Genomic DNA, 17,813 nt, shown 5'->3' with positions numbered 1-17,813 from the left:
GAGGGATGGAGAGAGGGAAGGAATGGAGGGAGGGATTGAGAGAGGAGGGATGGAGAGAGGGAGGGATGGGATGGAGAGAGGTAGGGATGGGATGGAAAGAGAGAGGGATGGGATGGAGAGAGGGAGGGATGGAGGGGGATGGAGAGAGGGAGGGAGGGGATGGAGAGAGGGAGGGATGGAGAGAGGGATGGAGAGAGGGAGGGATGGAGGCCTGCTATAAATATGAATCACTATTTCTGAAACCAACAACTTACACAGAAGCAGTTTTCTTCCCAGCTTGTCCATAAGGAAAATGGTGAACAGGTTCCCAGGGAGGTTGGAAACAGCTGTCAGGAAGCCCTCCAGGAAGACCGAGTTACTGGGTGCCTCGCACGTGTCGCTGCTCGGGCTGACTGTGGAGTTGCTGATTGTTGTGTTGACAGGACCAGGGTCACATGGCGTCCCCCCAAACTTCTCAATCCGACTGAACAGCTCGGGGAACCACATGAACAGCCCGTAGTACCTGTGGTGGAGACAGCAGACAGCAGGTGAGTGGAGGAGGGAAGGAACAACTTAGGGAAGGGGTGGAGAGGGACATGAGGTGAGTGTTGGAGAGAGGATGGATGGACAGAGGGGGGGGGTAGAGAGAAGAGGGATGGAGAGAGGGAGGGATGGAAAGAGGGAGGGATAGAGGGAGGGATGGAAAGAGGGAGGGAGGGAGGGATAGAGAGAGGGAGGGAGGGAGGGAGAGAAGGGGGATGGAGGGAGGGAGGGATGGACAGAGGGGGGTGGAGAAAAGAGGGATGGAGGGAGGGAGGGATGGAGAGAGGAGGGATGGACAGAGGGAGGGGGTGGAGAGAAGAGGGATAGAGAGAGGGATGGAGGGAAGGAGGGATGGAAAGAAGAGGGATGGAGGGAGGGAGGGATGGAGAGAAGAGGGATGGAGGGAGAGAAGAGGGATGGAGAGAGGGAGGGATGGAGAGAGGGAGGGAGGGAGGGAGGGATAGAGGGAGGGAGGGATGGAGGGAGGGATAGAGAGAGGGAGGGATGGAGAGAAGAGGGATGGAGGGAGGGAGTGAGGGATGGATAGAGGGAGTGAGGGAGGGATGAAGAGAGGGGGCTGGAGAGAAGAGGGATGGAGAGAGGGAGGGATGGACAGAGGGAGGGATGGACAGAGGGGGGCTGGAAAGAAGAGGAATGGAGGGAGGGAGTGAGGGATGGATAGAGGGAGGGATGGAGGGAGGGAGGGATGGAGAGAGGCAGTGAGGGAGGGATGGAGGGAGTGAGGGATGGAGAGAGGGATTGAGGGATGGATAGAGGGAGTGAGGGCGGGATGGAGGGAGTGAGGGATGGAGAGAGGGAGTGAGGGATTGATAGAGGGAGGGATGGAGAGAGGCAGTGAGGGAGGGATGGAGGGAGTGAGGGCGGGATCGAGGCAGTGAGGGATGGAGAGAGGGAGTGAGGGAGGGATGGAGGGAGTGAGGGATGGAGAGAGGGAGTGAGGGAGGGATTGAGAGGGGGCTGGAGAGAAGAGGGATGGAGAGAGGGAGGGATGGACCGAGGAGGGATGGAAAGAGGGAGGAATGGACAGAGGGGGCTGGAGAGAAGAGGGATGGAGGGAGGGAGTGAGGGATGGATAGAGGGAGGGATGGAGAGAGGGGGTTGAAAAGAAGAGGGATGGAGAGAGGGAGGGACAGAGGGAGGGATGGACAGAGGGAGGGATGGAAAGAGGGGGGCTGGAGAGAAGAGGGATGGAGGGATGGACAGAGGGAGGGATGGACAGAGGGAGGGATGGAGTGAGGGGGCTGGAGAGAAGAGGAATGGAGAGAGGGAGGGACAGAGAGAGAGATGGACAGAGGGAGGGATGGAGGGAGGGATGGAGAGAGGGGGCTGGAGAGAAGAGGGATGGAGAGAGGGAGGGACAGAGGGAGAGATGGACAGAGGGAGGGAGGGAGGGATGGAGAGAGGGGGCTGGAGAGAAGAGGGATGGAGAGAGGGATGGACAGAGGGAGGGATGGACAGAGGGGGGCTGGAGAGAAGAGGGATGGAGGGAGGGAGTGAGGGATGGATAGAGGGTGGGATGGAGGGATGGAGGGAGGGATGAGAGAGGGGTCTGGAGAGAAGAGGGATGGAGAGAGGGAGGGATGGACAGAGGGAGGGATGGACAGGGGGCTGGAGAGAAGAGGGATGGAGAGAGGGAGGGACAGAGGGAGGGATGGACGGATGGAGGGATGGAAAGAGGGGGCTGCAGAGAAGAGGGATGGAGGGATGGAGGGAGTGAGGGATTGATAGAGGGAGGGATGGAGGGAGTGAGGGATTGAGAGAGGGAGTGAGGGAGGGATGGAGGGAGTGAGGGATGGAGAGAGGGGGTGAGGGAGGGATGGAGAGGGGGCTGGAGAGAAGAGGGATGGAGAGAGGGAGGGACAGAGGGAGGGATGGACAGACGGAGGGATGGACAGAGGGGGGCTGGAGAGAAGAGGGAGAGATGGATAGAGGGTGGGATGGAGGGATGGATGGAGGGAGGGGGCTGGAGAGAAGAGGGATGGAGAGAGGGAGGGACAGAGGGAGAGATGACAGAGGGAGGGATGGAGAGAGGGGGCTGGAGAGAAGAGGGATGGAGAGAGGGAGGGACAGAGGGAGGGATGGACAGAGGGAGGGATGGACAAAGGGGGGCTGGAGAGAAGAGGGATGGAGGGAGGGAGTGAGGGATGGATAGAGGGTGGGATGGAGGGATGGAGGGAGGGATGAGAGAGGGGTCTGGAGAGAAGAGGGATGGAGAGAGGGAGGGATGGACAGAGGGAGGGATGGAAAGAGGGGGGCTGCAGAGAAGAGGGATGGAGGGATGGAGGGAGTGAGGGAGGGATGGAGAGGGGAGGGATAGAGGGAGTTGGTTGGTTGGTTGGTTTGTTGTTTAACACCACACTCACGCAATATACTAGCTATATGACCGCGGTCTGCAATAATCGCGTCTGGACCAGACAATCCAGGTCTGTAAATAATCGAGTCTGGACCAGACAATCCAGTGATTGATATGATGAGCATGGATCTACGCAATTGGGATCGATGACATGTATAAACCAAAGCAGTGAGCCTAACCACCCGATCCCTTTAGTCGCCTTTTACGACGAGCATAGTCGCCTTTTACAGCAAGCGCGGGTTGCTGAAGATCTATTCTACCCGGAATCTTCACGGGTCGGATGGAGGGAGTGAGGGAGGAAGGGAAGAAGAGAGGGAGGGATGGAGGGAGTGATGGAGGGATGGATCGAGAGAGGGATGAAGAGAATGAGGGATGGAGAAAGGGAAGGGATGGAGGGAGTGAGGGATGGATTGAGAGAGGGATGGATGGAGGGAGGGATTGAGAGAGGGAGGGATGGGATGGAGAGAGGGATTGAGAGAGGGAGGATGGAGAGAGGGATGGATGAGGGTAGGGGAGGATTGTGTGATGGAAAGAGGGAATGAATCAGGAGGGAAGTCTGATTGTTGTTTAACGCCGCACTCAGCAATTTTCCAGCTATATGACGGCAGTCTGTAAATAATCCAGTGATTGACATCCTCAGCATTGATCTATGCAATTTGAATACAATGACATGCATCAAGCCAACTCAGCGAGCCTTACCACCGGCTCCCGTAAGTCGCCTCTTACGATAAGCACAGTGGAGGGGAAGTGAGTGAGTGAGGGAAGGAAGGCAGGGAGGAAAGGACGGCGAGTCAGGAGGAAATGATTGTCGGAGGCTTTACTTGATGCAGTTTGATATAGGATATAGGAGACCACAAAACAAACCTCTTTGAAAAGTGTTCTGACCTAGATTTCGTTGAAAGGACATTATTATTGCTCCTGTTAATGTGAGAAGCAACAACTTACCCAAAGGCAAGCGTGAAGTTGATCACTAGTAGGACGACATTGCGGCCGAGTAGCGGGGGGCGGAACAGCTCTACAGTACTGTCCAGCAGCTGCAACATATAGGGCGGGAGTCAGTCAGAGAGTCAGTCAGGGAGTCAGTCAGGGAAGGAGTCAGTCAGAGAGTCAGTCAGGGAAGGAGTCAGTCAGGGAGGGAGTCAGTCAGAGAGTCAGTCAGGGAAGGAGTCAGTCAGAGAGTCAGTCAGGGAGTCAGTCAGAGAGTCAGTCAGGGAAGGAGTCAGTCAGGGAGGGAGTCAGTCAGAAAGTCAGTCAGGGAGTCAGTCAGAGAGTCAGTCAGGGAATCAGTCAGGGAGTCAAACAGAGTCAGTGAGGGAGTCAGTCAGAGAGTCAGCCAGAAAGTCAGTGAGGGAGTCACTGAGGGAATCAGTCAAGGAGTCAGTCAAGGAGTCAGTCAGACAGTCAGGGTGTCAGTCAGAGAGTCAGTCAGGGAGTCAGTCAGAGAGTCAGTCAGAGAGTCAGTCAAGGAGTCAGTCAGTGAGGGAATCAGTCAGTCAAGGAGTTAGTCAGTGAGGGAATCAGTCAAGGAGTCAGTCAAAAAGTCAGTCAGTGAGGGAATCAGTCAAGGAGTCAGTCAAGGAATCAGTCAGTTAGGGAATCAGTCAAGGAATCAGTCAAGGAGTCAGTCAGTTAGGGAATCAGTCATGGAATCAGTCAAGGAATCAGTCAGTGAGGGAATCAGTCAAGGAATCAGTCAAGGAGTCAGTCAGTTAGGGAATCAGTCAAGGAGTCAGTCAAGGAGTCAGTCAGTGAGGGAATCAGTCAAGGAGTCAATCAGTGAGGGAATCAGTCAAGGAGTTAATCAGTGAGGGAATCAGTCAAGGAGTCAATCAGTGAGGGAATCAGTCAAGGAGTTAATCAGTGAGGGAATCAGTCAAGGAGTTAGTCAGTGAGGGAATCAGTCAAGGAGTTAGTCAGTGAGGGAATCAGTCAGTGAGGGGGTCAGTGAGGGAATCAGTCAAGGAGTTAGTCAGTGAGGGAATCAGTCAGTGAGGGAGTCAGTGAGGGAATCAGTCAAGGAGTTAGTCAGTGAGGGAATCAGTCAGTGAGGGAGTCAGTGAGGGAATCAGTCAAGGAGTCAGTCAAGGAGTCAGTCAGTGAGGGAATCAGTCAGTGAGGGAGTCAGTGAGGGAATCAGTCAAGGAGTTAGTCAGTGAGGGAATCAGTCAGTGACGGAGTCAGTGAGGGAATCAGTCAAGGAGTTAGTCAGTGAGGGAATCAGTCAGTGAGGGAGTCAGTGAGGGAATCAGTCAAGGAGTCAGTCAAGGAGTCAGTCAGTGAGGGAATCAGTCAGTGAGGGAGTCAGTGAGGGAATCAGTCAAGGAGTCAGTCAAGGAGTTAGTCAGTCAGGGAGTCAGTCAAAGAGTTAGTCAGTCAAGGAGTCAGTCAAGGAGTTAGTCAGTCAGGGAGTCAGTCAAAGAGTTAGTCAGTCAAGGAGTCAGTCAAGGAGTTAGTCAGTCAGGGAGTCAGTCAAAGAGTTAGTCAGTCAAGGAGTCAGTCAAGGAGTTAGTCAAGGAGTCAGTCAGTTAAAGACCTCTAAAACATTGATGGTCCCCAGGCTAAATAACTATCTGTGACTTGTTTCATATATGATCTTAATGCTATGATCATCATAAGTCAATTGTCTTAGCCTTAAGATAGCTTTGTGGAACGGGGCCACTTTATACTGATCGCCCATGCCGCCTCGAACTTGCCTTCAATACTTTCATCTAGATGGTTCAGAGAAACATGTTTCCACATCAACAAGTATACGTACATGGGCACTCTAGGCCTTCAATACTTTCATCTAGATGGTTTAGAGAAACATGTTTCCACATCACCAAGTATACGTACATGGGCACACTTGGCCTTCAATACTTTCATCTACATGGTACAGAGAAACATGTTTCCACTTCACCAAGTATACGTACATGGGCACACTTGGCCTTCAATACTTTCATCTAGATGGTACAGAGAAACATGTTTCCACATCACCAAGTATACGTACATGGGCACACTTGGCCTTCAATACTTTCATCTAGATGGTACAGAGAAACATGTTTCCACATCAACAAGTATACGTACATGAGTACACATGGCCTTCAATACTTTCATCTTGATGGTACAGAGAAACATGTTTCCACATCAACAAGTATACGTACATGGGCACTCTTGGCCTTCAATACTTTCATCTAGATGGTACAGAGAAACATGTTTCCACAACACCAAGTATACGTACATGGGCACTCTTGGCCTTCAACACTTTCATCTAGATGGTACAGAGAAACATGTTTCCACATCACCAAGTATACGTACATGGGCACACTTGGCCTTCAATACTTTCATCTAGATGGTACAGAGAAACATGTTTCCACAACACCAAGAATACGTACATGGGCACACTTGGCCTTCAATACTTTCATCTAGATGGTACAGAGAAACATGTTTCCACATCACCAAGTATACGTACATGGGCACTCTTGGCCTTTAATACTTTCATCTAGATGGTACAGAGAAACATGTTTCCACATCACCAAGTATACGTACATGGGCACTCTTGGCCTTCAATACTTTCATCTAGATGGTACAGAGAAACTCGTTCCACAACACCAAGTAAACGTACATGGACACACTTGGCCTTTAATACTTTCATCTAGATGGTACAGAGAAACATGTTTCCACATCACCAAGTATACGTACATGAGTTCACATGGCCTTCAATACTTTCATCTAGATGGTACAGAGAAACATGTTTCCACATCACCAAGTATACGTACATGGGCACACTTGGCCTTCAATACTTTCATCTAGATGGTACAGAGAAACATGTTTCCACATCACCAAGTATACGTACATGGACACACATGGCCTTCAATACTTTCATCTAGATTGTACAGAGAAACATGTTTCCACATCACCAAGTATACGTACATGGGCACACATGGCCTTCAATACTTTCATCTAGATGGTACAGAGAAACATGTTTCCACAACACCAAGTATACGTACATGGGCACACTTGGCCTTCATAGACTGCAACTTCTTGTGGTCATCAGGGCTTGACTCGTGGCTGTGTCTGTCTTCATCAGATAACACCAGCGCTTCCACCTTGAACAGGGGAGGTAACCAGTGCAGAACAGGGGAGGTAACCAGCGCAGAACAGGGGAGGTAACCAGTGCAGAACAGGGGAGGTAACCAGTGCAGAACAGGGGAGGTAACCAGTGCAGAACAGGGGAGGTAACCAGTGCAGAACAGGGGAGGTAACCAGGGCAGAACAGGGGAGGTAACCAATGCAGATCAAGTCAGAGTTTGGAACAGGTACATACACATCAATGGCCAACATATATTTTTTAAGAAAATATTGAAATAAAAAAGACGTTACATACATTTTAGTTTTGTTATCAGTAGAAGGACTATTTCAACAAAACATATCATATGCACAACTTGTTATTGTAAAAATTAGTTTTTTTTGTTTCTTTGTTAATTTTTCGTTTAACGCCGCACTCAGCAATAATCCAGCTATATGACAGCGGTCTGTTAATAATCAAGTCTAGACCAGACAATCCAGTGAATGACATCATAAGCATCGATCTATACAATTGGGATACGATGACATGCATCAACCAAGTCAGCACTCCAGAAAAAACGATCCTGTTAGTCGTCTCTTACGACAAGAATAGTTGCCTTTGTATGGGTTGCTGAAGACCTATTCTATCCTCGATCCTCACGGGTAGTTACGGATAAAGAATAAGTTTGCATTTGATGGAATATAGAAAACTGATTTTCTATTTATTTTTCCACCCTGTTTTTAGGGTTGTCCGAATACATTAAACAATTTTGAAAAAAGGCTGTGACAAACAGAAATTTATAAATTAAGTTAAATACATTATATATATTTATATTATGAAGAGCCCTTGTTGCAGCAATGTTTTATTTAAATGCTAGCTACCTTGAAGGGTTGTCTCTCTCTGTTTCTCTCATGGACTTGCTTTAGGACATATATGGCATCCATTTCTCTCCCAACCTGAAGTCAAACAATAGTCAAACATCACATAGATAGCATCCGTCTCTCTCCCAAACTGAAGTCAAACAATAATCAAACATTACATAGATAGCATCCGTCTCTCTCCCAGCTTGATGTCAAACAATAGTCAAACATCACATAGATACCATCCGTCTCTCTCCCAAACTGAAGTCAAACAATAATCAAACATTACATAGATAGCATCCGTCTCTCTCCCAGCTTGATGTCAAACAATAGTCAAACATCACATAGATAGCATCCGTCTCTCTCCCAGCTTGATGTCAAACAATAGTCAAACATCACATAGATAGCATCCGTCTCTCTCCCAGCTTGATGTCAAACAATAGTCAAACATCACATAGATAGCATCCGTCTCTCTCCCAGCTTGATGTCAAACAACAGTCAAACATCACATAGATAGCATCCGTCTCTCTCCCAGCTTGATGTCAAACAATAGTCAAACATCACATAGATAGCATCCGTCTCTCTCCCAGCTTGATGTCAAACAATAGTCAAACATCACATAGATAGCATCCGTCTCTCTCCCAGCTTGATGTCAAACAATAGTCAAACATCACATAGATAGCATTCGTCTCTCTCCCAGCCTGTAAACAAACAATAGTCAAACGTTACATAGATGGCGTCCGTCTCTCTTCCAGCCAGTAGTCAAACATCCAAAACCAAACAAAATGGTTAAAATAATTTACCAAATTCAACAGCCTTGGCCAATCTGTCCCAAAGGCCAATCATTCTCTATGGTAAGCACCGCCAACTTTTTTATGTTTTTAATCAGGGTGCTCACATTATTTGATGCATTTCGCGATGTAAGACCCATTTTATCACAATATAGATCTTGATTATCGATCAGATTGCCTTGACTGGGGGTCACCGTTTTGTTTGAAGCAAATGCAAGTGATACGAGAGGTGGAATCTGATTGGTCCATGGGGGAGGCTTAGAAGGGACATAACTCGTAATAGCCACTAGTGACGCTACGATCCAGCCCAGGAATTCCAGCCTAGTTCGGCAAGGGTGGAACCTGGACTTTTAAAGTCAGTTAACTCTCTTGCCTCGGGAAGATGCTGAATGCTAGGAGGCAGAGAGCATATATATATATATGTACATGTAAAGACAGCAAAATTAAGAAGACAACAGAAGGTGGCAACTAACAAGGTAGGCCAACAGATGATTGCCGCTGATGGGTGATTAGTAAAAGACAATAGAAGCCGACACTTTACAGTAATTAGCACTGATAACCACACCTTAATCTATTACAGGATTACAGAACTAGGGACCTATTCTGCCCAGTAATTCTGAGGGTTCTACACATCATCGTGATCAATCTTCAGAGAGGATGGCGGACGAAAGCATGGGGATGGTGCAGACAGTGATGAAGATGCGCAATGCCACACCTTAATCTTTTACAGGATTACAGAACTACAGAGAGGACGTTACAGTGAGCAGGTACTTGGGGCTCTCTGGCATGAGAAAGAAGAGGATGGCGGACGAAAGCATGGGGATGGTGCAGACAGTGATGAAGATGCGCAATGCCACACCTTAATCTTTTACAGGATTACAGAACTACAGAGAGGACATTACCGTGAGCAGGTACTTGGGGCTCTCTGGCATGAGAAAGAAGAGGACGGCGGACGACAGCGCGGGGATGGTGCAGACAGCGATGAAGATGCGCCAGCTGGAGAAGGTGAACTCGGGGGAGAAGTAGCCCCATGTTTCCTGGGGGATGATAATCCAGGCCAGCCCTGGAACCAAAGCAGCAGCATCAGCATCAGATGCAGAAACAGGGGTACCTGTGTGTCAGTGTGTACCTGTATGTCAGTGTGTACCTGTGTGTCAGTGTGTACCTGTATGTCAGTGTGTACCTGTGTGTCAGTGCGTACCTGTGTGTCAGTGTGTACCTGTGTGTCAGTGTGTACCTGTATGTCAGTGTGTACCTGTGTGTCAGTGTGTACCTGTGTGTCAGTGTGTGTCTGTATGTCAGTGTGTACCTGTGTGTCAGTGTGTACCAGAGTGTCAGTGTGTACCTGTATGTCAGTGTGTACCTGTATGTCAGTGTGTACCTGTATGTCAGTGTGTACCTGTATGTCAGTGTGTACCTGTGTGTCAGTGTGTACCTGTATGTCAGTGTGTACCTGTATGTCAGTGTGTATCTGTGTGTCAGTGTGTATCTGTGTGTCAGTGTGTACCTGTGTGTCAGTGTGTACCTGTATGTCAGTGTGTACCTGTATGTCAGTGTGTACCTGTATGTCAGTGTGTACCTGAGTGTCAGTGTGTACCTGTGTGTCAGTGTGTACCTGTATGTCAGTGTGTTCCTGTGTGTCAGTGTGTACCTGTCTGTCAGTGTGTACCTGTGTGTCAGTGTGTACCTGTGTGTCAGTGTGTACCTGTGTGTCAGTGTGTACCTGTATGTCAGTGTGTACCTGTGTGTCAGTGTGTACCTGTATGTCAGTGTGTACCTGTGTGTCAGTGTGTACCTGTATGTCAGTGTGTACCTGTGTGTCAGTGTGTACCTGTGTGTCAGTGTGTACCTGTATGTCAGTGTGTACCTGTGTGTCAGTATGTACCTGTATGTCAGTGTGTACCTGTATGTCAGTGTGTACCTGTATGTCAGTGTGTACCTGTATGTCAGTGTGTACCTGCAGCCAGAGTATCAGTGTGTACCTGTATGTCAGTGTGTACCTGTATGTCAGTATGTACCTGTATGTCAGTGTGTACCTGTATGTCAGTGTGTACCTGTATGTCAGTGTGTACCTGCAGCCAGAGTATCAGTGTGTACCTGTATGTCAGTGTGTACCTGTATGTCAGTGTGTACCCACAGCCAGAGTATCAGTGTGTACCTGTATGTCAGTGTGTACCTGTGTGTCAGTGTGTACCTGTATGTCAGTGTGTATCTGTATGTCAGTGTGTACCTGTATGTCAGTGTGTACCTGTGTGCCAGTGTGTACCTGTATGTCAGTGTGTATCTGTATGTCAGTGTGTACCCACAGCCAGAGTATCAGTGTGTACCTGTATGTCAGTGTGTACCTGTATGTCAGTGTGTACCTGTGTGTCAGTATGTACCTGTATGTCAGTGTGTACCTGTATGTCAGTGTGTACCTGTATGTCAGTGTGTACCTGTATGTCAGTGTGTACCTGCAGCCAGAGTATCAGTGTGTACCTGTATGTCAGTGTGTACCTGTATGTCAGTATGTACCTGTATGTCAGTGTGTACCTGTATGTCAGTGTGTACCTGTATGTCAGTGTGTACCTGCAGCCAGAGTATCAGTGTGTACCTGTATGTCAGTGTGTACCTGTATGTCAGTGTGTACCTGCAGCCAGAGTATCAGTGTGTACCTGTATGTCAGTGTGTACCTGTATGTCAGTGTGTACCTGTATGTCAGTGTGTACCTGCAGCCAGAGTATCAGTGTGTACCTGTATGTCAGTATGTACCTGTATGTCAGTGTGTACCTGTATGTCAGTGTGTACCTGCAGCCAGAGTATCAGTGTGTACCTGTATGTCAGTGTGTACCTGCAGCCAGAGTATCAGTGTGTACCTGTATGTCAGTGTGTACCTGTATGTCAGTGTGTATCTGTATGTCAGTGTGTATCTGTATGTCAGTGTGTACCTGTGTGTCAGTGTGTACCTGTATGTCAGTGTGTACCTGTGTGTCAGTGTGTACCTGTGTGTCAGTGTGTACCTGTATGTCAGTGTGTACCTGTGTGTCAGTGTGTACCTGTATGTCAGTGCGTACCTGTGTGTCAGTGTGTACCTGTGTGTCAGTGTGTACCTGTGTGTCAGTGTGTACCTGTATGTCAGTGTGTATCTGTATGTCAGTGTGTACCTGTATGTCAGTGTGTACCAGTGTGTCAGTGTGTATCTGTATGTCAGTGTGTACCTGTGTGTCAGTGTGTACCTGTATGTCAGTGTGTACCTGTATGTCAGTGTGTACCTGTATGTCAGTGTGTACCTGTGTGTCAGTGTGTACCTGTGTGTCAGTGTGTACCTGAGAGTCAGTGTGTACCTGCATGTCAGTGTGTACCTGTATGTCAGTGTGTACCTGTATATCGTGCCTACCTGCGGCCAGTATGTTGCCTCCCATCCAGAATGTTGCCAGGACGGATATCATTGAGCCTCGTCTGTCCTTGGGTTGGAACTCACAGAAGTAAGAGAAGATAACCGGCATACTGCCCCCAACACTGTAACAAACACACCAACACTGTAACACACACTAACACTGTAACACATACCAACACTGTAACACACACACCAACACTGTAACACACACCAACACTGTAACACACACCAACACTGTAACTCACACACTAACACTGTAACACACACAACAACACTGTAACACACACTTACACTGTAACACACACTAACACTGTAACACACACTTACACTGTAACACACACTAACACTGTAACACACACACCAACACTGTAACACACACACCAACACTGTAACACACACTAACACTGTAACACACACTAACACTGTAACACACACACCAACACTGTAACACACACCAACACTGTAACACCCGACAACACTGTAACACACACACCAACACTGTAACACACACACCAACACTGTAACACACACCAACACTGTAACACACACACCAACACTGTAACACACACACCAACACTGTAACACCCGACAACACTGTAACACACACACCAACACTGTAACACATACCAACACTGTAACACACACACCAACACTGTAACACACACCAACACTGTAACACACACCAACACTGTAACACACACACCAACACTGTAACACACACCAACACTGTAACACACACACCAACACTGTAACACACACACCAACACTGTAACACACACCAACACTGTAACACACACGACAACACTGTAACACACACACCAACACTGTAACACCCACACCAACACTGTAACACACACACCAACACTGTAACACACACACCCACACTGTAACACACACCCACACTGTAACACACACCAGCACTGTAACACACACACCAACACTGTAACACACACACCAACACTGTAACACCCACACCCACACTGTAACACACACCCACACTGTAACACACACCAGCACTGTAACACACACACCAACACTGTAACACACACACCCACACTGTAACACACACCCACACTGTAACACACACCAGCACTGTAACACACACACCAACACTGTAACACACACACCAACACTGTAACACACACACCCACACTGTAACACACACCCACACTGTAACACACACCAGCACTGTAACACACACACCAACACTGTAACACACACACCAACACTGTAACACCCACACCCACACTGTAACACACACCCACACTGTAACACACACGACAACACTGTAACACACATACCAACACTGTAACACACACCCACACTGTAACACACTCCAACACTGTAACACACACATCAACACTTCCTCTCTGGTGTGGGGCAGTTGGGTGAGTGATTACAGCCTTGTTGTACCTGAGCTTTATTCCAACAAAGGAAATCTATTCCTCATGTCCCTAGTCATGCAATTCCTGTAATATTTTGTGGATTTAACATTGTTTTTCAGTAGTAGTTTATGCATAGTGGCATCCATCTTCCTGAGTCAGGGGAGTTAACTGACTTTAAAAGTCCAGTTTCCACCCTTGCCGAACTAGGCTGGAATTCCTGGGCTCAATCGTAGCGCCACCAGTGGCTATTATGAGCTATGTCCCTTCTATGCCTCTCCTATTGACCAATCAGATTCCTCCTCTCGCATCACTTGCATTTTTTTCAAACAAAACGGTGGCGCCCATTCAAGACAATCTGATCAATAATCAAAATCTATATTGTGATAAAACGAGTCTTACATCGCGAAGTGCATCAGATAATCTGGTGGCGCTACGATTGAGCCCAGGAATTCCAGCCTAGTTCGGCAAGGGTGGAAACTGGACTCAGGAAGATGAGTGGCATCAAACCAACATGGGATGCAACGACAACATGGACTCACCCGACACCGCTGATGAAGCACATGAGGAGTGTGCAACGACAACTCGACTCACCCGACACCGCTGATGAAGCGCATGAGGGGAGTTCAACGACAACATGGACTCATCCAACACTGCTGATTAAGCGCATGAGGGGAGTTCAACGACAACATGGACTCACCCCACACCACTGATGAAGCGCATGAGGAGGGTGCAACGACAACATCGACTCACCCGACTCCGCTGATGAAGCGCATGAGAAGGGTGCAACGACAACATCAACTCACCCGACACCGCTGATGAAGCGCATGAGGAGGGTGCAACGACAACATCAACTCACCCTACACCGCTGATGAAGCGCATGAGGAGGGTGCAACGACAACATCAACTCACCCGACACCGCTGATGAAGCACATGAGGAGGGTGCAACAACAACATCAACTCACCCGACTCCGCTGATGAAGCACATGAGGAGGGTGCAACGACAACATGGACTCACCCGACACCGCTGATGAAGCACATGAGGAGGGTGCAACGACAACATGGACTCACCCGACACTGCTGATGAAGCACATGAGGAGGGTGCAACGACAACATCGACTCACCCAACACCGCTGATGAAGCGCATGAGGGGAGTTCAACGACAACATGGACTCACCCGACACTGCTGATGAAGCGCATGAGGAGAGTGCAACGACAACATGGACTCACCCGACACTGCTGATGAAGCACATGAGGAGGGTGCAACGACAACATCAACTCACCCGACACCGCTGATGAAGCACATGAGGAGGGTGGAACGACAACATCAACTCACCCAACACCGCTGATGAAGCACATGAGGAGTGCAACGACAACATCAACTCACCCGACACCGCTGATGAAGCGCATGAGGAGAGTGCAACGACAACATGGACTCACCCGACACCGCTGATGAAGCACATGAGGAGAGTGCAACGACAACATCAACTCACCCGACACCGCTGATGAAGCACATGAGAAGGGTGCAACGACAACATCAACTCACCCGACACCGCTGATGAAGCGCATGAGGAGGGTGCAACGACAACATCAACTCACCCGACACCGCTGATGAAGCGCATGAGGAGAGTGAAACGACAACATGGACTCACCCGACACCCCTGATGAAGCACATGAGAAGGGTGCAACGACAACATCAACTCACCCGACACCGCTGATGAAGCACATGAGGAGGATGCAACGACAACATCCACTCAACCGACACCGCTGATGAAGCGCATGAGGGGAGTTCAACGACAACATGGACTCATCCAACACCGCTGATGAAGCTCATGAGAAGGGTGCAACGAAAACATGGACTCACCCGATACCGCTGATGAAGCGCATGAGGAGGAAGAGCCAGAAGACCTGGGACACACTGGACAGCAGCCCGCCGATACCGTTGACCATCAGTGACCACAGCAGGATTGACCGACGTCCACCCTTGTCGGCAAGGGACCCCCAGAAATAACCCCCGACCATCATCCCTGAAACAAACAGTCAACAATATATACATGACATCCATCTGTCAGGTGTAAAGTCACATATATCTCTCAACAATTACAGTTGACGTCCATCTGTCAGGCTGTGAACTCACAAATATCTCTCAACAATTACAGTCGACGTCCATCTGTCAGGCTGTGAACTCACAAATATCTCTCAACAATTGCCGAAACATTAGCAGCAAGAAGATACATGGTCACATATGTAATGGGATAACGAGATCAACTCGACACTTTCGCTCGAGGACGAAGTCAACAATGTTCATGAAATACCACAATAAACTATACACCTATCTTAAGGGATGGGTAGTTAGGAGGATGGGTAGGGTGTATGTCTATAAAACAAATCCTACAATCCTATCCCACCCATGGTAACATGCTACCTCAACAGTGAGTGAGTGAGTTGGGTTTAACGCCGCTTTTAACAGTATTCCAGTTATATCACGGCGTGTCAGCTTAATTGGGGAGGAAAGCCCGAAGTGATGCAGGTCTGAGATGTTTACCACTTCGATGAAACCCACGAGCATGGGTATGGTGCTGACAAACCTAGAAACATAATCAGGGCGAACCGGGATTCGAACCAACAATCATAGGTTTCCGGCGTGGCCAAAGGACGTAACTCTGCACAGCGAATCGTGGCGCCTTAGACGACTGGGCCACACATGCCCCCGCTACCTCAACAGTTACTCCTACCATCACCAGCAGTCCGGTCACAACCGGTGTCGGTACCATATATAAGGAAGGGGGACATAATGTGTGTGTTTGAGGACAAATTCAACACTTTTCTCTCAAATACCCAATAATACTTCTCACTCTGTAAGTTGGAAGAGAGTGAGCATGGTTTTACGCCGCTTTTAGCAATATTCCAACAATATCACGGCGGTTAACGCGAGAAATGGGCGTCACACATTGTACCCATGTCGGGAATCGAACCCGGGTCTTCGGCATGACGAGCGAATGTTTTTACCACTAGGCTACCTGACCGCCCCTCTATCAGTTGTAGCAGGATCACGAGGGGTACATGGGGTTTTATGCATTCCGCATTAGGTTTTATATGCATATGGGACGCATAAAACCCCATGATCCCCAAATGATCCTGCAACAACAAATTTATCTTACCGACATGTTTTGATATGACATTGTAACATAGTTCAAATAAATTCCAAATTGATAGAAAACAGCTGCTCGATTTAACTGAGGTTAGCTTGCAATATTCATCTTCCCGAGGCAAGAGAGTTAACTGACTTTAAAAGTCCAGTTTCCACCCTTGCCGAACTTGGCTGGAATTCCTGGGCTCTATCGCAGTGCCACCATAGGCTATTACGAGTTGTACGCCTCTCCTATGGACTAATCAGATTCCACCTCTCGTATCACTTGTATTTGCTTCAAACGAAACGGTGGCGCCCCGTCAAGATCTGATCGATAATCAAGATCTATATTGTGATAAAACGAGTCTTACATCATGAAGCGCATCTAATCACAAAAGCACCTTGATTAAAAACATGAAAAGATTTAGAAAATATGTGTTGACAACGAGTTAGCGTTGTACATGCTTTGCAAATCCTCCAATCGACCGACTCCAATGACACGTTTACAAACCAAATTTCGATTTCGGAGAGCGATTTTGATTGGACTATGCAAAAACTCGTTAGTCCAGCCAAAATGTAACTCCATAATACCAGCCTAGTTCGGCAAGGGTGGAAACTGGACTTTTAACGTCAGTTAACTCTCTTGCCTCGGGAAGATGGCGATATTTCACGTGACATCCATTGACTTGGAAAAAGCGTGCATCTTTTTGCTTTGAGGCGGGGTATAAAGGATTTATTCTGTCTCTCAGAAATCCACGTGCAGCCTGTAGTGCTTGTGGCGAGGTATAAGAGATGTATTCACCCGCTGAGAAATTTATTCCCCTCCAAGGCGGGTTACACAGTATTATATCAAGATCACATGGACCAATCAGATCTCATCACTGACATGGATTTTAATGAATACATAAATCTTGGGGCTGGGACGGGTAACTCGGGTACCCAGGTCGGGTGGGTACTGAGTAGGACCCGGGTACCCACAGGACTACCCGGACCCATGGATAGTCACGTGATATATTGTTTCATGACAAAAAAATCACTACATAATTAAATGGTTACACCACAATTTTAAGTCTCTGATGTTCGCATTTCTTCATGACTAGGAACACGTTCCTTCGAACTTTAATATGTTTCAACAAAGCTAAAACTTCAGTCAACTTCAGTGTATGCATGTCAACTGGGCAACTGTCAAACTATTCCCAATCGGACATTTAGTACCTATCTCTTGACACCAAATTACCCGTACCTGGTTAGGGTCGGGTAATAGGGGTGTGGGTACCCGGGTAGTAAATTTGGACACGTCCCAGCCCTAATTACCGCCTCCGTGGTCTAGTGG

At 48.3% G+C, this 17,813-nt stretch overlaps 1 protein-coding gene across 1 annotated transcript in view; it reads right to left on the bottom strand.

The window, feature by feature from the left end:
• The window catches only part of LOC139460982 (synaptic vesicle glycoprotein 2C-like), a 63,064-nt gene that overhangs the window by 8,525 nt on the left and 36,726 nt on the right, over positions 1–17,813 (bottom strand). Inside the window, exons 5-11 of the mRNA XM_071242444.1 lie at positions 15,215–15,377; positions 11,969–12,090; positions 9,495–9,655; positions 7,823–7,897; positions 6,883–6,981; positions 3,842–3,930; positions 255–502 (exon numbers count right to left, since the gene is read on the bottom strand). Of these exons, the coding sequence (XP_071098545.1) occupies positions 255–502; positions 3,842–3,930; positions 6,883–6,981; positions 7,823–7,897; positions 9,495–9,655; positions 11,969–12,090; positions 15,215–15,377 (957 nt within the window). The remainder of the gene's footprint in view (positions 1–254; positions 503–3,841; positions 3,931–6,882; positions 6,982–7,822; positions 7,898–9,494; positions 9,656–11,968; positions 12,091–15,214; positions 15,378–17,813) is intronic.

The sequence above is a fragment of the Haliotis cracherodii genome, unplaced genomic scaffold, assembly GCF_022045235.1.
Source record: "Haliotis cracherodii isolate W230 unplaced genomic scaffold, xgHalCrac1.p SCAF_14, whole genome shotgun sequence".
Classification (NCBI taxonomy): Eukaryota; Metazoa; Mollusca; class Gastropoda; order Lepetellida; family Haliotidae; genus Haliotis; species Haliotis cracherodii.
This window is presented reverse-complemented; position numbering and strand designations above follow the sequence as displayed.